This window comes from Alternaria novae-zelandiae, assembly GCF_023758075.1.
Source record: "Alternaria novae-zelandiae strain BMP 2774 chromosome Unknown scaffold_1, whole genome shotgun sequence".
Lineage (NCBI taxonomy): Eukaryota > Fungi > Ascomycota > Dothideomycetes > Pleosporales > Pleosporaceae > Alternaria > Alternaria novae-zelandiae.
The window spans coordinates 1,625,947-1,639,895 of record NW_026056961.1 but is presented as its reverse complement, the minus strand read 5'-3'; the positions used below and the strand labels follow the sequence as shown (position 1 = coordinate 1,639,895).

General features: G+C 52.6%; 4 protein-coding genes across 4 annotated transcripts; 2 read left to right on the top strand and 2 right to left on the bottom strand.

The window, feature by feature from the left end:
- Positions 1-186: 186 nt before the first annotated feature.
- J4E88_000520 (uncharacterized protein) lies at positions 187-1,128 on the bottom strand (the record flags this gene model as incomplete). The annotated part of the gene is made up of 1 exon (XM_049394196.1): positions 187-1,128. The coding sequence occupies one exon, from the start codon at positions 1,126-1,128 to the stop codon at positions 187-189; it is 942 nt and encodes a 313-aa protein (XP_049260025.1).
- Positions 1,129-1,841: 713 nt separating this feature from the next.
- Positions 1,842-2,657, top strand: J4E88_000519 (uncharacterized protein; the record flags this gene model as incomplete). The annotated part of the gene is made up of 3 exons (XM_049394195.1): positions 1,842-1,968; positions 2,052-2,440; positions 2,508-2,657. The coding sequence occupies 3 exons, from the start codon at positions 1,842-1,844 to the stop codon at positions 2,655-2,657; spliced, it is 666 nt and encodes a 221-aa protein (XP_049260024.1).
- A 1,412-nt stretch (positions 2,658-4,069) lies between these two features.
- J4E88_000518 (uncharacterized protein) lies at positions 4,070-5,341 on the top strand (the record flags this gene model as incomplete). Its single annotated transcript, XM_049394194.1, has 1 exon — positions 4,070-5,341. One exon carries the CDS (start codon positions 4,070-4,072, stop codon positions 5,339-5,341), a length of 1,272 nt encoding a protein of 423 aa, XP_049260023.1.
- Positions 5,342-8,557: 3,216 nt separating this feature from the next.
- Positions 8,558-10,714, bottom strand: J4E88_000517 (uncharacterized protein; the record flags this gene model as incomplete). Its single annotated transcript, XM_049394193.1, has 1 exon — positions 8,558-10,714. The coding sequence occupies one exon, from the start codon at positions 10,712-10,714 to the stop codon at positions 8,558-8,560; it is 2,157 nt and encodes a 718-aa protein (XP_049260022.1).
- Between the last annotated feature and the right edge of the window lie 3,235 nt (positions 10,715-13,949).

Here is a 13,949-nt window from a genome sequence, read left to right as displayed (position 1 = left end):
GCATAGCGATGGCGTTGGGATTGGATTGGCAAGAAGGGAAAATATTCGTCATTGGGAAAATGATACGGATATGGATATGGATATGGATAGGGGACTGGAATAGCCCTATTGGTATTGTTATACGATGCATCACTATCCACTGCATAACGCAGGAATGTACAACATCATCCTACCTCATGCAACTACTTATATTTTCGCCTTGACCTCATCCTGTTCCAGCCTTGCAAACAACGGCGCGTTTCTTCCCCCACGAAACAGATCCAACATCTCCTTACCCATCCACGCCTGCCTGCTCTTCGCCAAACCTGTCTCCAAATCCGCAAATCGATCCGCTTGGATGAATATGCCCGCACCATTCGCCTTGCTGCCCTCATTGAACAACCAACACACCGCCAGCGCCACGGCTTCAGGTCGATTGATCGGCACACCCGCCTCCGCCATCTGCTTCGCATACGCATCAGGCTGCATAGCCAACTTAGTGTTATTCGCCGTCAGAATAGGCGTAACCGTAATCGCAGGCGCAACAACCGAAATACTAATCCCCAGTTTCGCACATTCCTGCTTCAACGCCCTCATCAAGCCCACCACCCCATGTTTCGCCGCAGAATACAACGGCGCACCCGCTGAAGCCAGATACCCCGCTAAACTCGCCGTCAACACAATAGAACCGCCCTCTGGCCCGTTTTTCCGCAGGTAGTAGATGGCGAGTTTGGTTGTCGAAGCCGCGGCATTCATATCCAGCGTCAGCGTTCGGTGATCTGGTTCCGCTAGTTCTCCCTCGCTATCCAATGCATCGTTGAAGAATTGGTCGCCGTGTTCGGCTATTCCTGCGTTGACGAATACACAGTCTATACGGCCGAAGCGCGCGTGGCCTGCTGCGAATCCAGCGCGTTGGAAGGGCCAGGAGGTTATGTCGCAGGTGTGGGTGAGCAGGTTGGATGGCGAGTGGGTGAAGGTTGGAGGTGGGGGTTGGAGATCGAGCAGGATGAGGTTGTGGGACGGGTTTAGAGATGAGAGGAGGGTTGCTGTTGCGAGGCCGATGCCGGAGGAGCCGCCGGTTATGAGGATGGTTTTGGGGGTGCTGGAGAGGGTTTTTAGGTCGGATGGGGAGGGCGTGAAGAGTGTCATTGTCGGGTTGATGTGGGTTTGGCTGGTCCACGGCTTGATAGAGGGTTGTTGGTGTGCTTGATGATGGATGCAAGTTTGTGAAGATAGCAGTCTCAAGGCGATCAGATTATGTATCTTTGAATTAAGGGAGACTGAAAGACTATGAAAAGAGAAGAGTTTGGTCGATGCGGCTGGAAATATGCACACAATCTGTTTACCTAGGTTATATGTTGTAGTTGCGGGGTTGGCCTCGGAGGTGTCTGGATTGAGTCGACTCCTGGTAGAGTCGCCGCTGACTCGACTGGATGAATGAAGATAGTCTTACGTGAGCTCGCATCTATCCAGCTGTATGTAGTAGTGTACTATATTGCCTTCACGCTACGACTCTAGTACTTTTGGTTTGCCATCAGCGACTGCAACAGCCCTTGACAGTTGTTGTGTGAAATTTTCGGATTGTAGGTACCATCATAACTTGAGGTCTCTCTTGAAAAATTGATAATCGAAAGGGAAGATAGGAGATACCTACGAGGAAAGTTGCGGTGGTGTAGGCTCAACACGCCCCGGCGCGAAAGAGGGAGCGGCGCACGTGTCGGAGGTCTAACCGCTTTCGGAACGTACACCTGGAGTTTCGCGATCTCGAGCATACGAGCTTCAAGATTCCCAAGTGACCAGCTCACCCAACACTCAAACTCCGCGCTACAGTCAGTCCTCCGCGGGGAACCAGAATCGCAGACATGTGGAGACCAACACTACTGCTCGCAGCCGCGCTGGCGGTGCCGTCACAAGCGCTGCACTTCTTCATGGACGGAGCGGTCCAGAAGTGCTTCTACGAGGAATTGCCAAAGGACACGCTGGTAGTTGGTACGACAATTTCTTACTTATGATTCTCCTGGCCTGGAGATGTCGCAGAGTCAGCGGGAGAACCTACGGCTAACAAATTCCAGGCCACTACCACGCCGAAGCATGGGACGACGCAACCAAGACCTACCAAACCAAGCCCGACGTCGGCGTCTTCGTTACAGTAGAGGAGACATTCGACAACAACCACCGTATCGTTGCCCAACGGGGTAGCTCGAACGGACGCTTCACCTTCAGCGCTGCCGACAGCGGTCAACATAGGATCTGCGTGACACCCCAGAACGTACCGAGCAGCGGCGGTGGCTGGTTGAGCTCAGGCGTACACGGCACCGTCAAGTTCACGCTGGACATGGCGATTGGCGAGACAAGCAGGATCGAGAGCACGGACAAGGACAAGGTCCAGACGCTGGTGCAGAAAGTCAAGGACCTGAACTCGAGGTTGCAGGACGTGAGGAGGGAACAGGTCTTCCAGAGAGTATGTTTGGCGTCCACCCATCGCTTGGGGAAGATAACAGGAAGACACCGGCTAACATCTATTCTAGGAACGCGAGGCCGAATTCCGCGACCAGTCCGAACACACCAACTCCCGCGTCGTCCGTTGGACCCTCATCCAACTCGTTATTCTGGGCGTGACATGCGTCTGGCAACTATCGCACTTGCGAGCTTTCTTCATCAAGCAGAAGCTTACCTAGAATCGCCGTCGATTACACACAACTTGTTTCGTTTCCGGCGGGCGCGATGATATGACAGGAGATAGGGAACAAAAGGCATACTTTACCTGGTTCGGCGAAACGCTCTTGTATGTGAGCTGTAGGATATGGCGTTGCAATAACGGATGGTGGGGTTAGCGTTTGTGTATTTGAATGAAGCATGGCATCACGCTGAGAGTGTCTCCAGGGATGTGCGATTCATTGCGTCCTGTATTCTGGTCGTGTATCTGAGCGGATGCTTGATACAAGCATTTGCAGTTGGAAGTGCTAAGTTGATTTAGCACTGAGAGATTACCATACCGGCGAATGATTCACGCCCGACAGTTCTTTCCATACCGACAAAATTGCTCGCTATCGATAGTGATTCACGCGCGGCAGACCACTCACGCCCGACAAACTTCACGCCCGGCAAAGTATCCAGCACCGGCATGTTTACCATATCGGCAAAGGAATCACGCACGGCAGTTTACCATACCGACAGATCTTCCCATATCGATAAGTGATTCACGCCCGGCATCTTTACCAGACCGGCAAACCATTCAGCACCGGCAGACTGATCACGCGCGGCAACTTATTATACCGACATATTCACGCGCGGCATGTTTATCATACCGACACATGATTCAGCACCGGCATGTTTATCATACCGGCAAACTATTCAACCACGTCAAACTATTCAACCCCGGTAGACCATTCACGCGCGGCAGACCATTCAGCTCCGTCAAACATCCACGCCCGTCAAATGTATCAGCTCCGTCACTTTCCACCACCGGCATGTTTACCATATCGGCAACCCATTCAGCACCGGCATATGATTCACGCACTGCAAATTGTTCAGTACCAACATACACAAGACAGATATGTTTAAACTATCCCCAGATCCAGCACTGGCATATCCTCCGCGGTGAGGTATTAGCATACGGATCATCTGATTTAACCCCATCTCATCGCCAATACTAAAGACAACCACTGCCAGCGATCTAGCCTCCAAGGCACGGGTAGAGCGACCGTTCCCTAGCTCATGTTCCCGCTCTTCGTCCGCTGCAAGTTCCCGCTGTTTCCGCCCCCACGCAGCCTCGCGCAGCCCAGCCTTGGGTCAGCCTCGTCCAAACCAATGGAACAACATGGTACTTATCGTGTGGCTGTCAATCCCAGGCTCACATCAGTTCACTTACCCATATCAGATGGTTCATGATGCAAACTTACTGCTATCTGACCGATGTGTGCAACAATAAGACGCCCCTCAACCTGAAATGCGGCTCAAGAAAGCGCCATCTTTACAACTTGGCCTAATGTTCATGAACGGTGAGGTCCCATAAAGCGGCTTACCGCGCGAGAAATGACTCAATATATCACAACACAAGTCTAGATATTTACGAGCACAATTCAACTGGATGAACACCACCCTGGTACATGGCTGGGTTGCCTCGCCAAATGAACGCGGCACAATCGATATCATCTGGAGCTGCGTCGTCACTGTCTTTTTGTGCAGTTGGTCTGTCGTTTTCCTGAATATACCCGAAAAGCACGACTTCCGATCGTATCTGTCGACGAAGCTGTCATGGGTCGCCTTCACCATCTTCTTTCCAGAGATCCTTGCATCGTTCGCCCAGGTCCAATACCTCTCTGCCCGACACTCTGTGGCCGCGTTTCGTAAACTCGGGTATCCCGAATGGTCCATGACGCACGCCTTCTTCGCCGACATGGGTGGCTTTGTGCTTGATGCCCCAGACTATCCACGCTTTCCCATCAACGCCCACCAGGTTCACTACCTTGTAAAGAATGGCTTCCTCGACTTCCCCACGATCAAACGCGAAACTCTCCAGGACAAGAACAAAGCAGACGCTTTCGTACGTATCCTTACATCCGTTCAGATCTTCTGGTATGCACTTCAATGCATCGGTCGTGCTATTCAGCACTTGGCTGTCTCGATGCTCGAGCTCGATGTCGTAGCCATCGTACTGTGTACCTTTCCGACATTCTACTTCTGGTTCCATAAGCCCCTCGACGTTGACACGACGGAGACATTACATCTCGTAGGATCACTCCGACTAAGAGATGTACTGGCTTTAGCAGGGGACGCAGCCAAGCAGCCTTCCAATCTCACTCCACTCGACTTCATCAATCCGCCTCCAGATCCTTACCAAATCCTCGATCCTATAATGTGGGGCTTCGAGCATTTAATTCCAGTTGGTAACCATTCAAAAAATGTCCCGATAACTCGATTTAAAGACACCTCGCGTGCAAATCCGGGGAAGGTGACCCCATCCGAGATTGGGGTTTCTACGATCATATCACTCACTTTCATCTTAATTCACTTTGTTGCGTGGGACTTCAACTATCCAACGCAGTTAGAACGAGATCTCTCGCGAGGCGCCTGCCTACTACTTATCGGATGTGGATTCTCTTTCGGTAACCTTTGGATCTTGATGAACTGGCAACTCCCCAATCTTTGTCGATTGGCAGGTATTGCGCAAGTCAATACCGTTACAGAATTCATCGATGAGATACATCCGTTCTTCCAGTACGCTCTCAACGTGACGCATATGGGGTCATATGGTATCGCGCGGACTTTTATCATTGTAGAAGGTTTCGCTGGTCTTAGAGCCCTTCCTGCGAGTAGCTTCCGTAGTGTGGAATGGTCGGACCTGTTGCCTCATATATAGTGAAGGCAGAGATAGAATACCTCATGCGACTATGATGGTGACGACTACCATGGAGTTTCGACATATCTGGGTATGATACCATCCATAGAAAATATATATACCACTGTTACTGAAAACAAGGTCCCGATGTATAAATCACAGACAATTGCCCGGCAAGGGATTGTCTTTCACAGGTATTCAGCCTTTGCATATGTTGGCGATGCATAGTCTTGATTGAACCATATTGTATGTGGTGTATGGACACCAATGTCGGAAAGAGAGACTGAACTGCGTAATGCTATAGCAATGATCATATTCAAACCGTAACATATCAATATGCCTGACAGAAACTAACCGTATGCTGTGTTCTTTCTGTATGGTCTGAATTGTCGATGTCTCCGTCAGTATCAAAGACATACGTGCTGTCGAACAGCGCTCAAATCAACCATAGCTGAGAAGACGCACTATCGCGACCGATCACTCTGCATCCCAGATATCCGAACATCTTTCATCAAAATACATGCGCGCAATATATTTGCACCGCGGAATAATCATGCACGCGCGCATCCATAGTAACAACTCGAACCAATCGTTTCACGACCATGAACAAGCAGCGCATCATGATCAGTAAACACTGACGCGACAATGCCCTTCTGATGACTTCACATAATATAACCCTCGCGCATAAACTCGCAACGAGATATTTACCCAAAACAACATGCAGCACGCTCCGCGGAACATCGGATGTAGTCGAACTCAAACAGTGGATAACGGGCGTCATGCGCGTGGAGCCGACAAACCTTGAAAGGGTCACCGCTTAACCCATGGACATGACGATCTTCTAGCGTAAGAACAATGACACCTTCTTTCCAGGGCGAGTAAAACCTTCCGCGGCACACGTCTTGGACGCATGAACCATTTCCGTCAAAGATGTTCCTCGCTATCTGACACTCTGACGTCGACAGGTCCCGAACCGGATTTCCCCAGAACTCTAACACCCACAAACGACGTCAACAGCCGTGATCTTGTCAGGACCAGCCAGCGCCAACGCCAGCGCCAACAACGACGCGACCTTGGTTTTCTGAAACAAGCCATGCGAACTCTACAGCCGCACCAGCGAAATGTGTGAAGTCGTTCCTGCCGTCAAAGCCGTTACTATCGATACTACTACCAAATCGCTTCGCGCGATCCCCAGCGCTCTTCTCAGCCCTACATGACGTCCTGCAGTCCAACCGCATCGGCCGGTTCCCCCAGCACGCCAAAAACCCACCTAACGTGCGTCCCACATTACTCTCCAGCGCAATTCCGATAGGTCAAATTACTGTGGTACACACGCACCCACAAGCCAGGGCCCGGACGCACTGCACCGCGTCGTTCGTGGTAGGCAAGGCCCAGATCCGACGTTTTTCGGTGGAGCCCACATGCGTTGGGTCACGTCTGCTCGGTGAAAGTGTACCGAGCGGAATGGGAACCACGCCATTCATGTCAAACTGTTGAAAACTTGTTATATTAAGATGATGTTGTAACGATGTAGGAAGTACTCCTTATAACCCTCCTACTTCTCTTTGTTATGAGGTTTGACAGTAAAACAGCTTGTCAAAACAACACAAACCATGTGGTCTGTATATGCAAGCTGATGAATCTGGTCCCGGGGGGTAAAATGGTTGGTTGTGGGCTATGATACCATTGTGATACTTGCTCTATCCACATTCGTTTCTTCTTTCGACAGTGCCAGGTGGTGTATGTCACGCAACCATGGAATCATAGATGCATTTGCTGCAGTATTTTCTACACCATACCAGATGTTCTTTCTGGGCACGCGCACATAATACATTATAGACAGACGCATTCATCGCTATCCCCGAGCCTCGGTCCGATTTCCCACTGTTCTTTTGCTTTGAAATGCCAAACCCTGTGTAACGCATCTCCTAAGGGAAAAAAAATGGCTTCTAGAATGCCCCGAAAATTCTTCCTCGGGGTTTGATAGGAGATGCATACTGCGGAAAGCAAAAAAAAAGAAGAGGCTGAGGGCTGTGTTGCTGCACATTGCTAGCGTGGCCGACGCGGGCGGCACCGGCATCTGCTGGGTCCAGATCTCACGGCGCTCCCTTTCTGCCGCTTATGTGCTTTTCAGCCCGCATTTATGCGTCGGAGAGTCGTCTCCGCGGGAACAAAGTCGGATGTATGCTTGGTTGAAGTGGTGGTGGTGGCAGGGGATTAAGGTGCTGACAGGTGCTGGGTGTGGGAACTACTTGCTGCCCGTGCAGACGTTTGTGCTTTTGTTTATGGTATGCAGAGCCGATGAGGTTGCACATGGGTTGAGAGGCTGAATCTAGAGTGTGAGACCTTGATGTGGTGTCAGCTTGTGTTGTCCATGCTGTGGTGTGAGGAGACGTACGATGCTTGCAGTAGGGCGATGGTACAGGGAGGCATTCTGGTTGAGACCGGCGTCGCCGTTGCTGGGTAGAGCATGTCGAACAGGTGGTAGCTGGACATGCACGCCGTGGCGACCACTGGAGAACTGTCACGGAGGAACGAGGGTTCACTAGAGAGATATTGGGTGCTGAGATAGAACATTGCTTGATGCTGATATTACTCTAGGGTATCATTGCTAGCTACAATGCATATAGTACATCCGCTTGTGTTTTCCATCCTCTTGCGGTCAAAACTTTGCTAAGTACGATGGAAGGACGAAGAACTGGCTTTCGCAATTTGAGGAATAGTGAAGTGTTGTACAAATTAATAATGCTCCCAATGGAGCCGGGTGTATCGAAAAATAGGCAAGGAAATCTAATCGCAGGCGAAACCAAAGCCCACTGGAGCCAGCGATGTCGTCTATGGAAATCATCGCTTTTTTGTTGCACATACAGAAGCCATCTCTTTCGTCAAATCATCGTACCATGCGCCCGCTGGTTCGTCGCTCAAAGTCATATCCGTAGGAATGTGCTGGAAAATCAAAGCAGAATACTATACAGTCGAAGAAAAGTGACCAGAACGCCGGGTGATTCAGTTCGGACCAGCGACAACTGAATGCAATGTGACCGTGTGACCGCGAATGCAAGAGGCATGGGTATCAACATCGCCCGGTCTCAGACAGAGCCTTGGTGCGTCGCATTTGATCCGTGAGATGATCAGGTGCATGTCATGGAACGGTCGCGGCTGTTCTGGAATGTGCGCGACAGCGCGGCAGAGGCACGGCCTCCGCGGAAGACGACCGCGCATGCCATCGGGTCATGCTCAGTCGTGGTTACCTCCGCGCCTGCGGTGCTTTCCGGGGAAGTCGACCTCAGGATGCACGACACGCATGTGGCGTGTCAATGCGTCGTTGCGCGAAAAAGTTTTCTCCTCGACACAGAGTGCGCAGCGTACCTTTTGCTTGCGCGCATTGTGTATCGTGTCCTCGTGACGGGTGAGGTCATAGGGACGCGAAAATACGGTGTTGCAAGGCTTGCCGGTCGTGGGGTTGATGCGCTCACACTTGTGGGGTCCCGCCTGCGAATTGCGCTCCAAAATAGCCGCCGACGTCATAGCCTGGCTGAGATTGGCACTTCGATGACCCTCACGCTTATGCTTCTGAAGCTTTTGTGGGGTCTCGAAACGCTGGGAGCAGCCATGATACGTGCATGAGTAGGTGCCAGACTCGGCGCCCGTCGATGTTGGCTTCGTAATGTAGCGGTCTGAAAGGACGCTGTTCTGGCTGCCGCTCGGTGGCTCAGCTTCGCTCGCACTTGACTCCATTGAAGTCAGGTGGGCAGGGAACTCAGGTGTCTGGTCGACGCCCGACGACATAGTGTTGGGTGTTGATCGATATTGAGATGGCGCGTTCATAGGCATGCTGTGCATGTTCTGTATTGATGGAGTGGCGAAGGTGAAGCTCGATGACTGTGGTAATGATGGCGCGGAGGCAGTGGTGAAATTTGGTGAGAACTGTTGCGGTACCCAGCTGTCGCGACGGTAAGACTGTGATGATGGAGTGTCGAAGCTGGATTGGGTGGCAGTCCTATATTGGTCGCCACCGGTGTATTGGCTGTCGTACTCGCTAGCGCCACTGTCCGGAAACAATGGAACTTTGGATTCTTCATCGGATTCCCGGTAGTCTAACAGAGCGTCCTTGGGCGAGATGGTCTTTGGGTCATCGTCGCTGGGCTGCATCTGAGACTTCATTGCATAAGCCGCATCAGCCTGGCGGTTCTGCTCACGTGCCGCAACAGCAGTGTTCATAGCCGAGTTGAACGTGTTGCTAGGCTGACGGTAGGGTGAGCTCTTGCGGAAGGGTGAATCACTTCTTGAGGCAGTGCTGCTTGGCGACTGTGAGCGAGCGTACTGTGCTGCCTGGAGCGCACGCTGTACGTTCTCGTTGGCGCTGCTGCGGTATGGCGAGAGCAGCGACGACTGAGCTGGCTTGGAAGACACCGCCTGGGCGGAGGCACTGGGTTCATAGAAGCCAGTGTCGGCAGCAATGTCGGTGTAGGTCCTTTCGAACTTGGGGATAGGGCGGGCGTCTGGGTCATCGTAAGTACAGAACTGATTGAAAAGCCAGGAGTCTATCCTGCAGAGGTTCTCACCATTGGCAGGCATCTTGAAGTCGATGTCGTCCTGTGCAGTGTGTGGCGTGGCAGGAGAGTCGTGGCCGTAGCTTGATACTGATTGACCGGCCGAGTGTGCGTAGTCTGGTACGTCATCACTCTGCTCCATGAGCGCTTGCTTCATCGACATGTGTGCGGACATGGTGTGGTCCATGTTGACCGAGTTTGGTGTGTAGTTGCTGCTGAAGTTGTTTCCGCTCATGAACGAGTCCTGGGTAGGTGTATGTGTGGGTGTAGGGAGATGGTTCTGGAACGACCTTGGATATATGTCAGCCACGTTCGATGAGTAAGCCAACGCAGCTTCGTGCGAAGGCGGGGATTCGGGGGGAGAGACGTACTGGTAGCCCGCGGAAGGTCCAACGGCCTGATATTGCGAGGCGCTTGAGCCTACGGAAGACGATGATGATGTGCGCTGGTGGCCGCGGTTCTGGTTCTGGTGTGGTGTCTGGAGCGATTGGCCCTGCACGTTACCATAGTTCCAGGACTCAAGTCCCGTGCTGGTGTTGCTGGTCGAGAGCATAGGCGGTTGTGCGAAGCCCTGGGGAAGCTGCGGTGTGGGTGTCGACTGCTGGATTCGGATGGCCGGGTTCGCGAAATCGGTGTATGCGCTCGTCATGTACGAGTTGGGTGCACTGCTGGATGAAGTGCCGTAAGACTGCTGCTGGGACTCGAGGTAGTCGTTGAGGAGCTTCTGGTCGTAGAGATGTTGTGCGGCAAACTGCTGGGGCAGGTGTTGATAGGAGGAGTGTGAAGACGGTGGTGACGGTATGGTTGAAAGGTGGTGACGTTGTGTGGGTAGCGCTAACATAATGGTCGGGAGGAAAAGTAAGGGACCAGCGCGGGTGGCAAGTTGCTTTATACTAGTGGGCTACCGGCCGATGACTCGGTTAGTCTTCGCCGATTTGAGTGAAAGACCACTTGATGAGGTGATCTGGGCAGCACGCGGTCGAAGACGTTGGAAGAATTCAGAGTCTGCGTCGGCTGTGCTCGGAGTGTCGGGATTAAGGTGTGTGTGTGTGTCGTAAGAGATTGCAAATTGCTGAGCGACAGTTTAAACGGCTTGGGCTGCTGAGTACGCGGAATCGGTTTCCTTTCATACCTCATCCTATGACGCAACCCATGTTGGGCGTTGCAGGGGTGTCTACGCTAACATTACGCCAACGCGCAAAAGCGGCGCGATCGACACCACCCTCACGCACCCTGCATACGGCCGCCGCGGGCCCTGTCCGACCGAAGGCTGTGCAGAACCCGGCAGACGACTGTCTACCATACAGAATTTTCCACATGCCTTCGGATACCAGCCGAGAGGCCTTCCCCCAGCGTCCATGACTTGCTCCCAAAATACTGTGCAATCGCTTGTGCCCATCTAGGCGATCTCTGCAGGCATGCTCTCCACGTGAAACGGAGCCCTACGAACCGAACCGTTACTCATCGCTGTGCCAGTCGCTCTAGTGTGCAGTCGGCATGTAGCTTGTAGGGCATCGTGCGACGGACCAATTCCAAAGGTCTGTCCATGGTGACACGCCCGTATCTGGTCTAACAGATGGCCGTTTAGGCTCGCTGGGACTACGATGCTCCAAGACGGGCTGAGCAGCATCGTTCCATGCACAACCTACTCGACAGCGCATGTGCATTACGAATACCAGATGGAGTACGCGACGGGCACCAGCCACACCTCGGCCAGCGTCTACAGTGGTCACATGTCCTCACGCGTGACTCACAGCTGCCCTGTGGCATTTGAGTTACTGGGCCCAAGACCGTGATATGATACTGCTTTCAGCTCGCGTGTATTGGACGCGAGGCCACGCGGTATCGTTTGGAGATAACCGTCAATAGCCTACCCCATACTCTGTACTATTGATAGCTGGATCTGGTGGCCAAACGGCTCCCGAGGACCACTCTGCTGGCTAGCACAATGCACATCTCTTCAAGAGATGCTGAAACTGGAGATCGATCCATGAACCAATAAACTGGGATGTGCACCTACCAGCTGCGATACTACTAGCATATGCATCCGAGGTCAGCTCAGATACCGTCTATCCTGCAGGTGGAACCTCCACTTCCGCTTCGGCACTGGCAGCATCCTCTACTCAACAACGGCACTGCCGTGCAACATCCCGACAGCCACAGGTCGAGTACAGCCAAGGTTGCACAAGGAAAACTCTTCACTGAGACTCTCCCTGCTGAATAAACGGCATATGCAACGTGCTGCAAGCATCCTGTGGAGTTGCAATGCAGCCCTAAAACCAACGTGGCATCGCATCGACGGCCTCGAACGGGTAAGATCGGTGGAGAAGGACACAAATGCAGGGTCCATCGCATCACCATGTGGCAGTGCAGCCCTATCGTATGCACGGACAATGTAACTGTTCCGGCGGCCGCGAGGTGATCTGGACCGTTCATTCGCGCGTCGAAGTTACTAGCCACATTTCTAAGCCGGCGCCCTGCCACCCGAGCCTTCTGTATCCTTCGATGCCACAACCCGAGTTCTTCTTTCATATTTTGCATTCTCATGCCATGGGGAATACTGTGTCCTTGCAGTCGCATTCGTATTGCGTCCATCTCCGTCGGACCGAACGAATGCTATCTCATCGCTTATGAGGGTCCATGACATCATCTCTCCGAAGTCTCCTCACCATCCCTTCCCTCACCATCCATCCCAAACGACTGCCGTGCAGAACTCCTGCTTTGCGCTTCTATTTTTGCGAAGCAATATGTCCCCAATGAATATCCTTTCCCTGACGTCTTAGTCGACAACCTGCTGGTCATTGAAACTGCCCATCACTTCTCGAAGCTCGCCCGATGTGGTCATCGATCGCCAACGGCTGAGCGGGCATCATCCCTAGCCCTTGTGCCCGCCAATCCGCGAGCGCGGGATGATGAGACCCTGCGTCTGCTTGTTTTCGACAAAGTTTCTGCCGGTCCACCTGCTATGACAGGAAGCATGACTGCCGATCATGACGCCTGAGGCCTGATAGTCGCGTGTTTGTGACTTCTCCACTCACAACGCAGCTGTGACATATTCGATGCACCGGTCACTATACATCTTCAAGTATGTATGGATAGCATGGCAATGCTCGCCCAAGGATTTCTATTCCTACGCTTTTATCTGTTCTCCATCTGCCGCGATAAGATTTTTACAAGTCCTGCTCGCATATGCAGGGCAAGCGCCTTCCGACGTTCTTCCACCCAACGGTTCTTTTGGGGTTCGTGAGGCTTGGAAATGTAACAGGGCGTCGACCGTTTCCGGTTTTGTGCCTCATGGCATTCGGGACCTGGTTCGCAACGTCATCCGTCATGCGCTCAGTCACAACCGCTCTCCTGACTGATGCATCACCAAGATAATTGCTTCTTTGTCACTGGAGATGCGACCTGAACTAGCGGATCCTGCGACACCAATACCGCGATGCGGAGTTCATCCGGTCGTTCGGTCGGTCGAGTTCGGAGATCTGCCGAGTCAAATCTCACCACACCCTCTACGCTGACTGCATTCTCCGCAATCTGTTGGCCCTCAACACTGCAAAAGCATTCCTGCTTCCTCTTTCGTTAACCGGTGGCATCACCTCGGCCGCACCATAGAGCGACTTTACGCCGAGACACACTTTAAGCGCGAATACGCGCGGAGTTGCGTTATCTCCGGATTCCACGCGACCCTTTGCAAATTATTCATGCGTTACTCAGCGCTGACAGATCATGAATCTTTGTCGCAGTCGGTTGAAGGTCCGTCGTTGCTCCGAAGTAAACCCATACGCACTGCATACGAGAATCCTATACACCATCGGCGCAGAATAACCGGGTGCAGGCAGCTAGTCCACGTTACGAGCCTCTTGCGAGGCTGATGATGGTAAGCAAGCTAGCTTACGATGGTTCAGGCAACGGTACGCTCAACGCGGGTCTCAATACGGGCTGCGGGTGTTCGTGCGCTAAGCCCTCTGTCTGTGGGTTGCGCTTTCTCAGATCTTGTTCTCTCGCTAATCTGCGATCAGTAGTGTGTCTCCACATGGCGACACTGTCAGCGCTGCTCGTTTGGGGCCGCGTAGGCT